The sequence below is a fragment of the Mesocricetus auratus genome, unplaced genomic scaffold, assembly GCF_017639785.1.
Source record: "Mesocricetus auratus isolate SY011 unplaced genomic scaffold, BCM_Maur_2.0 Super-Scaffold_6731, whole genome shotgun sequence".
In the NCBI taxonomy this organism is placed as follows: domain Eukaryota; kingdom Metazoa; phylum Chordata; class Mammalia; order Rodentia; family Cricetidae; genus Mesocricetus; species Mesocricetus auratus.
Genome location: NW_024429185.1, coordinates 1,920,367 through 1,935,731, shown reverse-complemented (window position 1 = coordinate 1,935,731; position 15,365 = coordinate 1,920,367). Strand labels below are relative to the sequence as shown.

At 58.7% G+C, this 15,365-nt stretch overlaps 1 protein-coding gene across 9 annotated transcripts in view; it reads right to left on the bottom strand.

The window, feature by feature from the left end:
* Positions 1–82: 82 nt before the first annotated feature.
* Il12rb1 (interleukin 12 receptor subunit beta 1) overlaps positions 83–15,365 on the bottom strand; it is a 23,204-nt gene continuing 7,921 nt past the window's right edge. For 3 of the 9 annotated variants that reach the window (XM_040742100.1, XM_040742101.1, XM_040742099.1), the window contains 17 exons: positions 13,311–13,483; positions 12,157–12,305; positions 10,493–10,555; positions 9,519–9,630; positions 8,977–9,167; positions 7,898–8,034; positions 6,927–6,993; positions 6,414–6,539; positions 5,916–5,998; positions 5,372–5,609; positions 4,475–4,654; positions 3,784–3,918; positions 3,304–3,459; positions 2,437–2,571; positions 1,933–2,029; positions 1,650–1,731; positions 83–1,011 (listed from right to left, as the gene is read on the bottom strand). In XM_040742100.1, the coding sequence (XP_040598034.1) occupies positions 658–1,011; positions 1,650–1,731; positions 1,933–2,029; positions 2,437–2,571; positions 3,304–3,459; positions 3,784–3,918; positions 4,475–4,654; positions 5,372–5,609; positions 5,916–5,998; positions 6,414–6,539; positions 6,927–6,993; positions 7,898–8,034; positions 8,977–9,167; positions 9,519–9,630; positions 10,493–10,555; positions 12,157–12,305; positions 13,311–13,357 (2,352 nt within the window). In that variant the 5' untranslated portion in view covers positions 13,358–13,483 and the 3' untranslated portion in view covers positions 83–657. Of the gene's footprint in view, positions 1,012–1,649; positions 1,732–1,932; positions 2,030–2,436; positions 2,572–3,303; positions 3,460–3,783; positions 3,919–4,474; positions 4,655–5,371; positions 5,610–5,915; positions 5,999–6,413; positions 6,540–6,926; positions 6,994–7,897; positions 8,035–8,976; positions 9,168–9,518; positions 9,631–10,492; positions 10,556–12,156; positions 12,306–12,706; positions 13,112–13,310; positions 13,484–15,365 lie in introns of those variants that run through there. The other 6 variants (XM_040742102.1, XM_040742103.1, XM_040742105.1 and 3 more) reach the window with 6 other exon arrangements.

Here is a 15,365-nt window from a genome sequence, read left to right as displayed (position 1 = left end):
CGCACGCAGCCTAGGCTGCCCCGGAAGTCGCTGTGCAGTCCTGCCCTGCCCCCTGGCGCTGGATGACAGAATGCACGGGGTGGCCAGCCTCAGCCCATTTATCAAGTGCTCCGTACTCCAACAGGGAAGCTGAGTCTGCATGTGTAACCTTCCCCAGATGTCCAGGCCATGACGCCCACCGCTCTCACGGTGCCGAGCCCATCCTATGGTGCTCTAGAAGCATCCAGGCTCCCTGTCCAGTGCTCCTGGGATTGGACCCCAGCTCAGGACACAGGAGCCAATTGGAGCCTGTGGCCAGGTCCCCTCAGACTAAAGGACCCCCAAACAGACCAGTGATGGGGCCCAGCCTTGACCTAAGGACACCAAGGCCAGCTGCCTAAGCAGTTCCCCCTGCTTGGCCGTTTCTAGGGTCCCCTCGCAGGCTGTGTGGGTACAGGGCCTGGAGAGAGCAGAAGGAGCAGGTTCTACAGCAGGAGAGAAAGGCAACTGTCACTCAGGCCTGGATTCGCCAACTCCGTGTGGCCTCGGGTGAGAGGTTCACCCTCTTGGAGCCTCAGTATTCGCATCTATAAAATGGAGCAGCCTTTGGGTCGCAGCTGCCGCGGCTCAGGGGCCGAGGAGGGAGCAGCTGAGCTCGCCATCGAGTCTCCTATCCAGTCAGTGCTCTGGTCCCGAAGGCCGGATGGATGGTGCCGGCTCCTCGGTCTTCGGGGCCCACCAAAGGTCGCCAAACGCGGAGGCTCCCTGGGTCACATCCCCCAGGAGCAGCGGGAGTTCCTCGTGGGCCAGGCCGCCGCGGGGACAGTCCTTGCCCATGCCCAGGCCCTTGGCCTCGGGGCGTCCGTTCACCTGACTCCCGGCCTCCCAGGACCGCGCGGTGGCCAGGGCAAGCGCAGGGGCGGCCTGGGGCGGCTCCGTCCGGTCATCTGCGTCCCGAGCCTTCTCCACCACCAGCGTCTCTCGCGGGCACAGCACCTCCGGGAAGTCCTCAGGGCTGCGCCACTGCCAAGCCTTGAAAGGAGGGACACAGCCAGGACTGCGGGCGCGGCCAGGACCGAGAGCAGCGGGTGTGTGGGTGGGGCCAAGGCTGGGGGCGCGGCCAGGACGGAGTGAAGAGGGGCGTGAGGGCGGAGCCAGGGTGAGTGACCTTGTGTGGGCGGGGCGCCTGTGGGACAGGCGTGGAAGGACCCTGTCATTGGGTAGACCCGCTCCAGCCCTCTGGAGAGTTCTCCTCTTTGCCCAGCCCGCAAGACCCCGCATCTCTTTTGGCCAATCAGAGCATTCTAGCCACAAGAGCCACTGAGCGTGTGACCCAGGTGGGCCGATCAGAGCTGGCTCTGAGACTTGGGCGTTAGCTAATGGAGAGGCCAGAAAGTCCCCTAGAGCAGGCCAGGGTGACACCCCCAGAAGGAGCTACTCCCAGAGATCCTGTGTTCCTGGGTCCAGCCACGCCTGAAGCCCACAGCCTTGCGTCTGTTTTCCAAACTCCCCTTCCGTCGAAGCTTCTGCTTCTATGCTGACTCCTGGAAGCTTCCCCTGGCTGCCTGGCTTTCCAGCCCGCCCCGAGGTGGCTTGGGTGAGCCGTACTGGACCACATCCACTACCCTCCGTACGCATCAAACAGTCGGGAACTGGAAGGGGACATTTACCTGCTTGCCCTGGCTGCCAGGGAACTCCACAGCTGTGCTGGCGCAGGGGGTGGGCAGGGGCGGGCACAAGTGCCAGGCCACCCTGGGAACAAGGGACGGCAGATCAGAGGGGATTCTGAGCTCTCCTTTTCTCCCCACTATGCTGTGAAGGGGGTGCTGTGGGCCGACTCCCGCGCACTCAAGTCCAGCCCCGTTTCTGCCCCGGCCCTGAGCCCCAGTTCCCCGTCTATAAGGCCAGAGCAGAAACACACTTTGGGCTCAACAGTGACCTAGCGAGAGTTACCTGTTCAAACCGATGTACCCGAGGCCGCCCACGAGGAGGACGCTGGCGAAGCTCCCCAGAGACGCGAAAATGATGGATAACCGGGAAATCTGCACCTCTGGGGGCGGGGCAACTTGAGGGAGGTGTGCCCACTCCTCCTTCCCCCCCCCCCAGCTGCCTGACTGGGGACACAGCTCGACCCAAGCACAGCAACCCAAGGAGTCAAGAGGGCGGTTCCTCTGGCGCTGTGGCTCAGACTCAGGTAGGGAGACCTTCCTGGAGGAGGGAGCTTTACAGCTGGGTTTTGGAGGAGGAATAGGAGTTTGACAAGTGGGTGGGAAAAATCAAATATTGCAGGCAGGCAGGTCAGGTAGGCTAGAGGAGAAGAGGAATTCCAACTGGTCGTTTCTGCGGAGGCCCATGGAGGCCACAGAAGGGATCTTGGCCACCGCGGGACCTGCAGGTCCCTGTGGGAAGGGCAGAAAGGGCACGCTGGGCTGGCGGCTGGCAGCTGTCCCCACTCACCGAAGCTGAAGCGCTGAGGGCGGCTCCAGGAGCCGACGAGCCGCGCGGTGTCCGCTCGCACCTGTGCCTTGTACACCACGCCACTGCGCAGTCCCTCAAGTGTCACTTGGGTTTGTGTGGGTGGCACGAGCCACTCTGTTGGAGGCAGGCAATGTGGGTTAGGGATTCTTTCATGGCCCGTGGGGCGAGCCTGACACTCGGGGCGGCCCTGTGGGTCCAAGCCTGGCTTGAGGGTGAGATCAGAACCTGGCTCGGTTCCCAGCACCCACCAGGCAGCTCACGATTGTCGATGACTCCATTTCCCGTCCCGACAGCATCTGCAGCCATCAGGCACAGGCATGGTTCACAGACACAAATGCAGGCACCACCTGCACACCTAAAACCGTCAGCCGACACACAGAGCGTTAAGAGGGAACCAACATAGTCAAGGACAGGGCATTGGCTCAGTGCACATCCTGGGTCTCACCTCCGTTTCCTGGGGAGGCTGAGACAGAAGTGTTGCTGTAGGTTTAAGGCCAACCTGGGCTACAGAGTGAGTCTCAAACAAATAAAAAAATAAAAAGGCAGGCAGGCTGGGTAAGGCGTCCCTGAAGGCCTTGACTGCCCAGCCTGATGAGAGTTCGACCCCAGGGCCAGACCCACAAGCTGTCCTGTGGCACACGCGTGCTCCGTGGACACCTCGCTATCGTACATAGTAAACAAGTCGATAAATACGTAGTTGAAAAACGAAAGCGGCGATTTGAATGAGAATGGCCCTCACAGGCTCAGACGTCTAACTTCTCGGCCTCCTGTTGACTGGGGAGGACGGGGTGTGCCCTGCCTCTGCCCATGTCCACAGCCGAGTTTCCGCCGACGCGACCGCCGCACCTGACACCCACTCGCTGTCCTCAGCCTCGCAGCGCACGACGTATCGCGTCAGGACCCCCGGGCAGGCACTTAGCCGCGACGGCGCCCACTCCACGGACACCGAGTTTCCGCTGTGGTTCCTCACCCACACGTGGTTCGGAGTCCCAGCCACCGAGGCTGCACAAAACAAGTCAGCAGTGAGGCTGCCCCGGGGCCCCGCCCACCGCGACCACACCCCGCGCCACGCCTCCTCCACAGAGGACACGCCCGCCAGATGACCCCGCCCACTGCCCTGGCTCCGCCCGCCTTCCTAACTACCGCCTGGGTTTAAGTGTAGCCTTGTCCACACCCGCTGTCATGGCTCCACCCACAGCGCTAGCATTTTGCCTGCTCGATTCTTGGCTCCGCCCACAGCCCTGGCTCCACCCACAGCCATTGATCTGCCCACCCTAACACTCCAAGGTCACCAAGGACACAAACTCACAGATGCGAGCTACTCACCGTTACCCCCAAAGTAGTAACCGGACAGGAGCGTGTACCACAGCACCGGGTTCTCTGGATCCTTAGAGGCGAAGACGGTGATGCGGTAACACTCCTCCTGGTCCAGGGCAGGCTCGGAGCTCCAGCTGTGGGTCACTGGAAGGACCAGCAGAGCCAGAGCGGGGTCACTAAGTAAACTGCCCTTAGCAGTCAGTCTGTGCCGGCTCTGCACAGACTGACTGCTAAGGTCTTCTGGGACCCACTGCCTAGAAAACTCCCCCTCGTGCTTCAAAGTCCTTATGAAGCCTCCTCTCCTGGATCCTCAGATACTTCAGCCTCCACACGGCGGGGAGAGTCCAAGCCCAGGGCAGAAAGTCTCAGAACAAGACACTGTCAGGACCATCCGGCTCCTCCAGCCTCATTGACTAGCAACTGTGACTTGTCACCTTCCCTGGCGCATGGGGAGTGTTTAAATCCCCATAGTATGTGAGCTTCATTATGCCCAGGGTGTGACCTGCCCAGGGAGCAGCCCAGGAAGCGACAAAGCTGCAGATGCCAAGCCTCAGAGCTCTTGCCTCTTCCTGGACCAGCTGCTGTGTGACTAAGAGTAGTGAAGCTGCCTCTCTGGGCTTCAGACGCCCTGTCTGCACAGACCCTGGAGGCTGGAGCTAGCCAGGTGCTATCACAGCATATTTGTCTGAGAGTGACATACCCTTCCCAGCGGGGTCCCCGTCTCCTGGAGCAATCAGAGTACAGTGGGTGTGGTTCCCGCCCTGGCCCCGAGCCTGCCACTCAAGGCAGTAGGTGGTGTCCGGGGCCTGGGCCGCCCAGTGCAAGGATGTCACGTTGCCTTCCACGCTGACATTCAAGGTTCTCATCCCTGGAAGGAGCCCTGAGCGTCACATGGGAACCAAGGGTCACCAGCACGTGGGTGAGAGTCACAGACCCACACTCATCCTCCTGCCCTGAGGAGGTCAACTAGCGCTTATTGAGCATCAGCTGTATGCCAGGCTAATCCCTTACAGATGCCACCTGTTTACAAATGAGATTCTGGTCTTTTGTTCGTGTTTGGTCTTTTGAGGCAGAGTTTCTCTGTGCAGCCCTGACTGTCCTGGAACTCGCTCTGTAGACCAAGCTGGCCTTGAACTCACAGAGATCTGCCTGCCTCTGCCTCCCGAGTGCTGGGACTAAAGGCGTGGCCACCAACGCCCTTTTCACACACAGAGGCAGAGCCACGGGCATGTGCGTACCCATCGAAGCCCTGACTTGATCAAGCCAGCACCAAACGGCCTGCTGTGTGCAGAGCGCCGTGCTGCCCGACACTGTCACGTGTGTGCAGTTCCCACTGAGGCCAGACGCCCCGGGCTGGAGCTGGGGGTTGGAGCGCCGCCAAGCCGGCTCTGCTGCCCCAGCTCGGGTGTTTAAAGTCCCGCGTTAAACACGCACCTCCATGACTGAAGTTTTGATGCACCCTTCTCTCGGACACCGTCTTAATCTCATTCTTTTGTGTGTGAGGAAGGGACCCGGACCCCACACATCCTATGTGCCTGGGTGGACCCGCCGCCCTCGAACCCGCCGCCCCCGTGTTCCGCCCCCGGGCCCCGGGCACCTGTGAGCTCTTGGGCAGGAAGGTGCCACGTCAGGTAGGGGCTGCGGCCGAAGCGAGTCCTGGTGAGTACGACCAAGTCGTAGGCAGCCCCAGACAGGCTCAGCGGCTTGCCCAGGGACACGGTCTTCCTGCTCAGAAGCTGGCACGTGCAGGACAGCATGTGCACGCGCACCAAGTACCGCGCCTGCGCACCGGGCCTGACTCCCTCGCAGCCCTCGGGGACAGCTGGCTGCAGAGACTGCAGAGCAGGAGACGGGCATGGGGACCTAGGACACGGCCTGGAGAGCCCAGGACACCAGGGACACTGCCCTCCCCGCTCCCACACTCTCCATGGCTCCCTGTTACTAGCAGAGATGGGGTCTCATGTAACCCAGGCTGGCCCACCTCCCCTGTGCTGGAGTGACAGGTGCTGACCGCCACGCCCAGCCGGTCTCCAGAGCTGACCCCACAACCTGTGGCCTCGCCACCCCTGCCTCTCTCCATCTGCCTCTTTCTCCTCCCCTCCTGCCTCCTCCCCTAACCGCAGCCCAGGCTGCCCAGTCACCTGGCCTTGCATGGTCAGACGCCGCCTTCCACCTCGGCCCAGTGGCTCCACCAGAAACTTGACCTCAGGCTGGGGGAAGGGTTCTGGAAGGGGAGTGGAGAAAGAGCTTGAGGCAGCCCGATATTCAGGACACTGGGAAAGACGAGGCTGGGGACTGTAGCCACCCCTCCTGTGTTCTCCAGAGCTCAAGTGTGAAGTCGCAGGCCCTCCGCCTTCAGCTACAAATGGCACCCTGCTCCAGGCAGGTGGCTTTGTCCCAGAGACCTCACAGAGTGACAGAAGCCAGGGCACCGTTCAGGAGGCCATGCAGGCTTCTCTGGTGGCCCTGCGGCTAAGCCCTCAGCCGGATGGCTGAGAGAGACCTCGTCCCTTTTCCTTTTGAGAGGCCAGGCTACCCTCAAAACCACAATCCTCCTGCCCCAGCTTTCCTGGCGTTGGGATGACTGGCGTCACACTTGGCTGGACCCCTTCCTAGTCCCTGTAGCCCAGCGCCCTCACCAGGTGGAGCACACACAGAAGCACTCCAGCTACTCCAGGGGCCTCCGGGAGCCCCCGAGGAGAGCCGCCTTCGCCGCCGGATCTGGAACTCCTGGGCCATGTTCTCTGAAGGGCAGAGGCAGGACTCTGGGTAGAGCAGACATGGGTCACGGTGTCAGCATACAGGGACTGACCGGCGTATGTGCTCTGACTGTCCCTGGGTTAGTCACTCCTCACTGCCACCCTGGTCCTCTTACACCTCACCCTGTGGCTTGCAGACTAGGAATAAACCCATACTGAGCCACAGGGCAGGTCACGGGCCCTGCATGCAGTAGGGGACTCATTAACGCTTACCAGAAATGCTATCACCAGGTGGTGGTAGCGCACGCCTTTAATCCCAGCACTCAGGAGGCAGAGGCAGGCGGATCTCTGTGAGTTCGAGACCAGCCTGGACTACAGAGTGAGTTCCAGGACAGCCTCCAAAGCAATACAGAGAAACCCTGTCTCGAAAAACCAAACAAAATAAATGCTTACCAGAAATGCTATCATGAATGTCCTCAATCACACCTAAGCCAGAGTTATCCTGGGGTCCACAGTCACCCTAAAAAGAGAGTGGGCGTATGACTGGCTTAAACTTTGATGTCCAGAAAGAGCTGTCAGAGCGTTTCTGTTCCACCCTTGGGGCCTGAATTTTATAGGTAGCTGGTGCCTGCCGCTCCCTCCAGGACCTCCCGAGTGAGGGTGAGGGATGGGTGCTGCCAGACCCAGCTCCCCTGACCCATTGTCTGTTTATCTTCGAGGAAAATTGAGGTCCAGGTAGGATCATAGAAGGGCGGGGACCATGGGACTGCAATGGCTTAGGAATGGATGGGCAGGGGAGGGAGAGCAGGGGAGAGGGAGGGAGGAAAGGAGAAAACGGATCTGAGGGTAGCAGAGGTGGCCCTCACGCTGCTCTGTGGTGCCTGGGTGGCTGTGGGCCGACTGGGTTAGCCTGGTCCTCACACTGTTCTGTGGTGTCTGGGTGGGTGTGGGCTGACTGGGTTAGCCTGGTCCTCACACTGTTCTGTGGTGCCTGGGTGGGTGTGGGCCGACTGGGTTAGCCTGGTCCTCACGCTGCTCTGTGGTGCCTGGGTGGGTATGGGCCGACTGGGTTAGCCTGGTCCTCACGCTGCTCTGTGGTGCCTGGGTGGGTGTGGGCCGACTGGGTTAGCCTGGTCCTCACGCTGCTCTGTGGTGCCTGGGTGGCTGTGGGCTGATGGGGCCTCACGCAGACTGACTTACTCAAGCAAGAGGCTGGGCTGCGGGGATCCACAGAGAAAGGCAGTCCAGCGCTTGTCAAAGAAGCGTGACTCTGGCAGGGTGTCGGGGAGGGAAATGGGGAGCTGGGGGGGGGCAAGCTCAAGCAGGAAGGTCGCCATCAGATCGGAGGACTTGGAGCCCTGGGCATGGAGACTGGGTGACCCTGACGGTGCTGAGGTCACCTTGGATCTGGGAAACAAACTCACCAATGTCCAGTTTGCTGTGGGCGTCCGGCGCCTGAACTGCACCTCGGCTGGACCCTCGTCAGTGATGTTCCAATCCAGGCGTAACTGCCCTTCGGTACGAGACACTCTGACGTCCCCCAGGGGAGGGCTGAACTTGACTGTGGGGAGGAGGTCACGCCTGTGACTTGTGCAGATGCCCAGCGCCACCCGGGGGTCACCCGATGAGACTGACAGACCCCGCGCACCCAGCTAAGGCTGGCATTCTAGGCCCAGAGTGGGGGCAGGGATTTTTCCTCAGGTTTTGTTTTTGTTTCTTCAGCCCAGGGTCTCTTGTCACTGATGAACGCATGGTCCTCCTGCCTCCCAAGAGCAGGCACGACAAGTGTTCACCCCATGACTGATTAATGTGGTGCTGGGGTGAAATCTTACGGCTCCCTGTATGCTAGGCTCGTGTCTACCTGTGGGCTATGCCCCCAGTCCAACAATTTAAAAAACAGATTGTATTAAGAGGCTGGAGAGATGACTCGGGTTAAGAGCACCTGAGAGGACCTAGCTTCAGTTCCCAGGACCACATGGCCGTTGACAGCTGTCTGTAAGTCCAGCTTCAGGGGATCCTGACACACAGGTGAAACATATATATGTGTAAAATGAAAATACACAAACTTAAAGAAAGCACGCTGGGGCGTGATAAGAGGCGGAGCCCTGCCTGGGATTCACCAGTGAGGGGCTGGGGCGTGGGTCCAGGTAGAGCGTGAAGAAAACTGTGGTTCTCTCCTCAGAGGTATGCATCCCCTCAAAACAAACACCTTGCGGGATGAATGCTCCCACTGACAGACGAACCTTTTGCTGCCCTGGCTAATTCTGCCTCTGCAAGGGTGCGCAGCCCTACTCACTAGCCTGCCCACATCCGTCCCTGAACCTGCCCGCAACCCACATCCTCACGCATGCACACTCAGGACAGGACTCTGTCAAAGACATGCTGAGTCATGAAAACACACGGCTCCCAGGAGGAGCTCCCAGGACTGAGGGGGCAGAGGATCAGCCTGAGAGCCCAGTGGTAGGGTATTTATTCCTTGTCACTGCAATGTCCAGTTCTGGACCTGGGGTGAAAGGGCGCTCACTCCACTCAGACAGGCACAGGGATATCTCCAGAGACTTCATGGTCCAGCTGCTGAGCCGAGACTCCACCCAGAACGTGACGGTAGACAGTACAGGGACGCCAGCCTGTTCCGAGAACTGCACAGTCCTGGAATGGCCCGCGGGGAAGTAGCAGCAGCGCCCTCCACTGAAGCTGCAGGAGGAGGGTTAGCTATGAGTCAGTGGAGCGGTGGGTGGTAGGTGGGTGGGCGGGAGGACTGGGCGACGGAGAACATTAAGGTGAGTCTGAGGATGAAGACTAGAAAATGTTTAATCCCAGCGCTCAGGCCGGTCCCTGTGAATTCAAGGCCAGCCTGGTCTACACAGGACATCCAGGGCCACAGAGAAACCATGAACAGAAAAAGGCTAGGAAGCCGCGTGGTGTCTTTCCTCCCCTTGGAGTGACATGTTGTTGCATCTCACATGACAAAGACTGGCGGGATCATGTTGCTCTTGGCTTGTGGGATTTGGGGGACCAGTGAGGTTTGTGGGGACAGGTTCTCACCAGCACCTCAGGAAGTGAGTGACATTGTCCTCAGAGCCGTCATACTGCCAGGAGCATTCGTAGTCTGCCCCGGAAACCCTGTAGCAACTCAAGTTCCTGGGTCCTGAGGCGCCTGCAAGAGATGGTAGCCGGCTGGGAAGTGGGCGTGGCCTTGTCTAGCCCGCCTGCCACTCGGCCTCCTCTGCGCTGGCTGGCAGCACTGTCTCTGGACCTCACAGCTGTCCCCGGGAACCTTTGCGCCTGCTGGGTTGAATGAGACCCACCCCTTACGCAGGCAACACTGGGCACCAGCAGCTTCTACCCACTCGGGCAACTGCACCCCAGTTCCTTGCAGAAAAATACTGATTTTGTCTTTTTTTTTGAGTCTCATGAAGCCCAGGCTGATCTCAACCTTATTAGCCAAGGATATAAATTCCTGATTCCCTGCCTCAGCCTTCAAGTGTCTGGGATAAGAGACTATGTATCTTCACAGTTGGTTTCCTGTAATTTTTGTTTGTTTGTTTGTTTGTTGGTTTTTTGAGACAGGGTTTCTCTGTATTGTCTTGGAAGCTGTCCTGGAACTCGCTTTGTAGACCAGGCTGGCCTCGAACTCACAGAGATCCACCTGCCTCCGCCTCCCGAGTGCTGAGATTAACGGTGTGCGCCACCACCGCCCATAATTTTTTTAAACAGTGGATTTAGAACCTGTCTCTTGGAGTTCCTTTTGTGAAATTCGCTAATAAATAAAAATATCCCACTCAGGGACAGAGCGAGAATGTCTAGCAGGTGGTTGTCCCAAACACTGGTCCATGAGAACAACAGGAACTTGAATAACAAGGGGGGCAGCGGGGACCCTACTCAGAATGGAGGCTGGAAGGGACAGGCGGCCAGCTGTGATGGGGGCTGGCAATGGCGCCCAGGCTTGGGCAGCAGGACAATGGGACTACACTTGGGGACAAGGAGAGGCAGGCAGCCTAGGAGGGGCCGTGCCAGACCTGAGGCTCCATCCGGGGACAGGGGTGGCTTCTCAAAGAGGCAGCTGTCAGCTCTGCAGGAGACTGGAGAGAAAATCACAGACATGGGACATGTGAGCCCCGGGAGGGCACAGCCGTGAGCATCGCCTGCCCACCCCCTTCCTGTCTGTCTGTCTGTCTGTCTGCCAGCAACACATCCAGACGAAGACCCTCACCCACGGACCCCCACCCACCTCCCCCCAACCCCCACCCACTGACCCCCACCCACTGACCCCCACCCACTGACCCCCACAACCTCCCCAACCCCCACAACCTCCCCAACCCCCACCTCCCCACTTGACCCACACACACCGCCCCCCACAACCTCCCCAACCCCCACCCACTGACCCCCACAACCTCCCCAACCCCCACAACCTCCCCACTTGACCCACACACACCGCCCCCCACAACCTCCCCAACCCCCACCCACTGACCCCCACCCACTGACCCCCACCCACTGACCCCAACCCACTGACCCCCAACCCACTGACCCCCACCCACTGACCCCCACCCACTGACCCCCAACCCACTGACCCCCAACCCACTGACCCACACACACCTCCCCCCAACCCACTGACCCCCAACCCACTGACCCCCACACACCCCCAACCCCAACCCACTGATCCCCACACCCACTCACCCACACACACCTCCCCTTCCCCACCCCCACCTCCCCACTTGACCCCCGTACCCATCCCCCACCCCTCCAGAGCTCTGCTGGTCCTGTGCTCAACCCTCTCACTGCCCCAGATTCTAGGCTCCCTCAGGTCCCTGCGCTCCAGGGTCAGCAATGGGCACCGAGTACGGGCAGGTGCTGCCCTAGGTCGCCTCAGGGCAGGGGGAGGCTGGGGGTCGGGGGGGACAGTCCCCAGGAGATGGTGATGTCCTGTGAGCAGATTCACTGTGGAGCTTGGGGCCAGGGTTGCCCTGTGAGGGTGTAGGACCCCACAAGCCAGGGCCACCCGAGCTCTGGGAGTCTTCTGGGGTGACAGGCGCGCCCTTCATGCATCCTGCTCTCTCTGGTGACCCAGCCCGCAACCTGAAGCCGTCTCTCCTGGCCATACTGTCCCCTCTTCCCCTCTGCCAGCCAGCTCTCTCTGATGGTGGCCCTCCATAGGAAACCGGGGTCCCTGCCTCTTGCTGTGACACATGGTGTCCCCGAGGTCCTGCAACCCTTTTGGTGGGACATTCTGATTGCCATCCCTATTTGTTCCCTCCATCAAGCTGAAATGGGAGGCCAACAAACTGCGGCTCCCTGGCCTACAGAGGAATGCAGAGGCACAGAGAGGCATAGAATTTGCCCAGCGTCACACAGCAGCCATGACGGAGGTGCATCCCAGCCTTGTCCACGAGGGGTCCAAGAACCTGCCTGTGTAAATCCTGTGTGAGTGTGTGCAGAATGTGCGCAGAACATGCGAGTTTACATGTGCCTGCCTGCGATTCCTTGAGCTCTTCTTATTTAAGAAGATGGGGATGGGAATGGACCAGGATCCTCAGTAGAGGAGGAACTCAAACCAGAGACCCCTGCAAACACGGCCACGGAGACCCCATGTGACAGCCGACCCAGAGACCTGGAGCCTGCATCCCTCCGCGGGTCCCTCCCTCCCTCCCCAGGAGATGTGGGGTGAGCACTGGGGAGGACTCACCGCCCAGCCGGCAGAGCAGGAGGACGAGGACGATGGGTTGGCTGGTCCCCCGCAGCCCCATCAGGTCCACAGGAGTTGTGAAGCCCCGGGAACTTCTGCACCTCTGAAGGGGCCCGGCCGCCCTGTCTCCACCCCGGAACACGCTGACACTGAGAAAGGAAAGAAAATGAAAAGGGGGAGAAGAAAAACCTCACTGCCTCCCCGCCAGTCAAAGTGAAAGTGACGGCCAGGAAGCCAGCCCCTCGTCCCCCACTGCAGCCCACCCCCAGTTAGTCAGCCCAGGGTCCTTTCTGGTGTTTTTGTTTGTCTTTAGAGGCAGGGTCTCATGCAGATCAGGTTGGACTTGAGCTCTCTATGCAGCTGAGGCTGGCCTTAAACTCCTGATTCTGTTGCCTCTACCTCCCCAATGCTGGGGTGACAAATGTCACAGACACCACACGTAGTCTACTGGGGCGCTGGGCATGGAGCCCAGGGCTTCCTGAATGCTAAGCAGACGCCTAGAAACTGAGCCACAGCCTGTAGGTTACATTTTAAATCCTTTTCCCAGTACCTAGAAGGTTGAGGCGGGATGACCATGGATTTGTGGCCACTCAATGCTCTATAGACTGTTTCAAAAGAAATAGTTTTACGTGGTGTGACATTTCTCCCAAGATGTTTTCACAGTCAGGTGGTGGTGGTGCAGCCTTTAACCCCAGCACTCGGGAGACAGAGGCAGGTGGATCTCTGTGAGTTCGAGGCCAGCCTGGTCTACAGAGCGAGTTGCAGGACAGCCAGGGCTACACAGAGAAACCCTGTCTTGGGTTTAACGTCTCCTGATTTTCAGGGCTCGAACAAGGGAGGCAGATCTTTTGGAGACCCTGAGGCCCTTGTGGAGAAGCCCATGGTGCCTGGGGAGGGGCCCCTTGGGGGAGGAGCCATGTCCTCAGCACAGCTGGCCCGCCTGGCCCGGGGTCAAGCTTCCTGAAGGCTATGAGGTCAGAGCCTGCGGGACAATGAGGCAGTGTCTTGGCCCTGGCACGGCGACACTCGCTCCCTGTGACCTCACATAGACTGACTCCAATGGCACTGGAAGGGAGGGTGCAGGGGGCTGTGGGGGAGGGGCAGAGCCAGAGACATGGAGCAGAAAGGCAGGCAGAGCACATGCTCCCACATACTTGGGAGGCTGAGGCAGCAGGATGGCCATGAGCTCCAGGCTAGCCATCAAGGGAGGGAAGTTCTCAGAAGACTGAGGCTTGGGCTTCACCCCCTAATGGTCTCGAATAGTCTCAGGAAGGCCTCCATGGCTTGCCCACATCACAGACAGGAAAACTGAGTCCAGAGGCCCCAGCTGGAAGCAAAGAGATGTATTCAGGAACAGACATGGGTCTTTTGTCCTTCCCTGTTCCTGCCAATGCTGCCTACACATACACACACAGACACACACACACACAGAGACACACACACAGACACACACACAGACACACACACAGACACACACACAGACACACACACAGACACACACACACAGACACACACACAGACACACACACACAGACACAGACACACACACAGACACACACACACACAGAGACACACACACAGAGACACACACACAGACACACACACACAGACACACACACACAGACACACACACACAGACACACACACACAGACACATACACACAGACACACACACAGACACACACACACAGACACACACACAGACACATACACACAGACACACACACACAGACACACACACACAGACACACACACACACAGACACATACACACAGACACACACACACAGACACACACACACAGACACACACACACAGACACACACACAGACACACACACAGACACACACACACAGACACACACACAGACACACAGACACAGACACAGACACACACACAGACACACACACACAGAGACACACACACAGACACACACACACAGACACACACACACAGACACACACACAGACACACACACAGACACACACACACACAGACACATACACACAGACACACACACACAGACACACACACACAGACACACACACACAGACACACACACAGACACACACACAGACACGCACACAAGACACACACACAGACACACACACAGACACACACACACAGACACACACACAGACACACACACACAGACACACACACACACACAGACACATACACACAGACACACACACACAGACACACACACACAGACACACACACACACAGACACATACACACAGACACACACACACAGACACACACACACACACACACACACACACACACAGACACACACACACAGACACACACACACAGACACACACACACATGCCTGCCTCAGTTTCCCCAATGGGCTGCATATGAAGTTGGGCCAGGCTGAGTGAGCACCAACCAGACACCTATGGCGAGTGCTTGCGGCACGCCCAGTCCTCAGCCCTTGCCACACCTCTCCAAGTGACAAGCTGAGGGCCTTGCCTGGTTGGGGAGGAGTGGGAAGCCATGGGGAATGAGAAGAGGGGAGACCCAGGCACACTGGAGTGCTGGGGCTCCCTTATTGAGGTCACAGCATGGGCACCCACACGTATCCTCCTCCCCCTTCCCCTCGGCCCCTTCCAGCTGCTGCTCATGGAGGCCCAGTGGAGCTAGGCGCCCGGGGTGCCCCACTTTCAGGGACATTACACATTTGGGGGTGGTGAGCAGGAAGGAACAGGTCACAAGGCCCGGAAACCATATCAAAAGAAATCACCGAATGTCCCCATGGTCACCAGTGAAGAGGGAGTGACATCACTTCCTGTGCTCAGAGAGCCTGAAGATGAACAGGAGTTTGCGAGGAACAAACCTTGCTCATTTAACAAACACACAAGCATCATTTACACATAAAAACAATTTAAAAGGTTTTTCTTTATTTTTATTTAATGTGTGTGGTGTTTGCCTGCACTGTGTCTAACCCACAGAGGCCTGTCTGCAAGCCCGGCGGAACATTTAAAAAGTCACTCAAATACAGCGCTCTAAGGCGTTTGTGTCTTTATGTTTAGGTTTTTGAGACAGGGTCTGGGCTGGTCTTGAACATCTGACCCTGATGCCTGGCTACACGGCAGGAGAGTTGTTCCCCAGGGACAAGGTCCACGGTTCTGCTCCCTTGCTGTCCAGTGCTCCTGGTTGGGTAGGATCTGCACACTAAGTTTTTAGCCAGACTTCAGCCTGTGT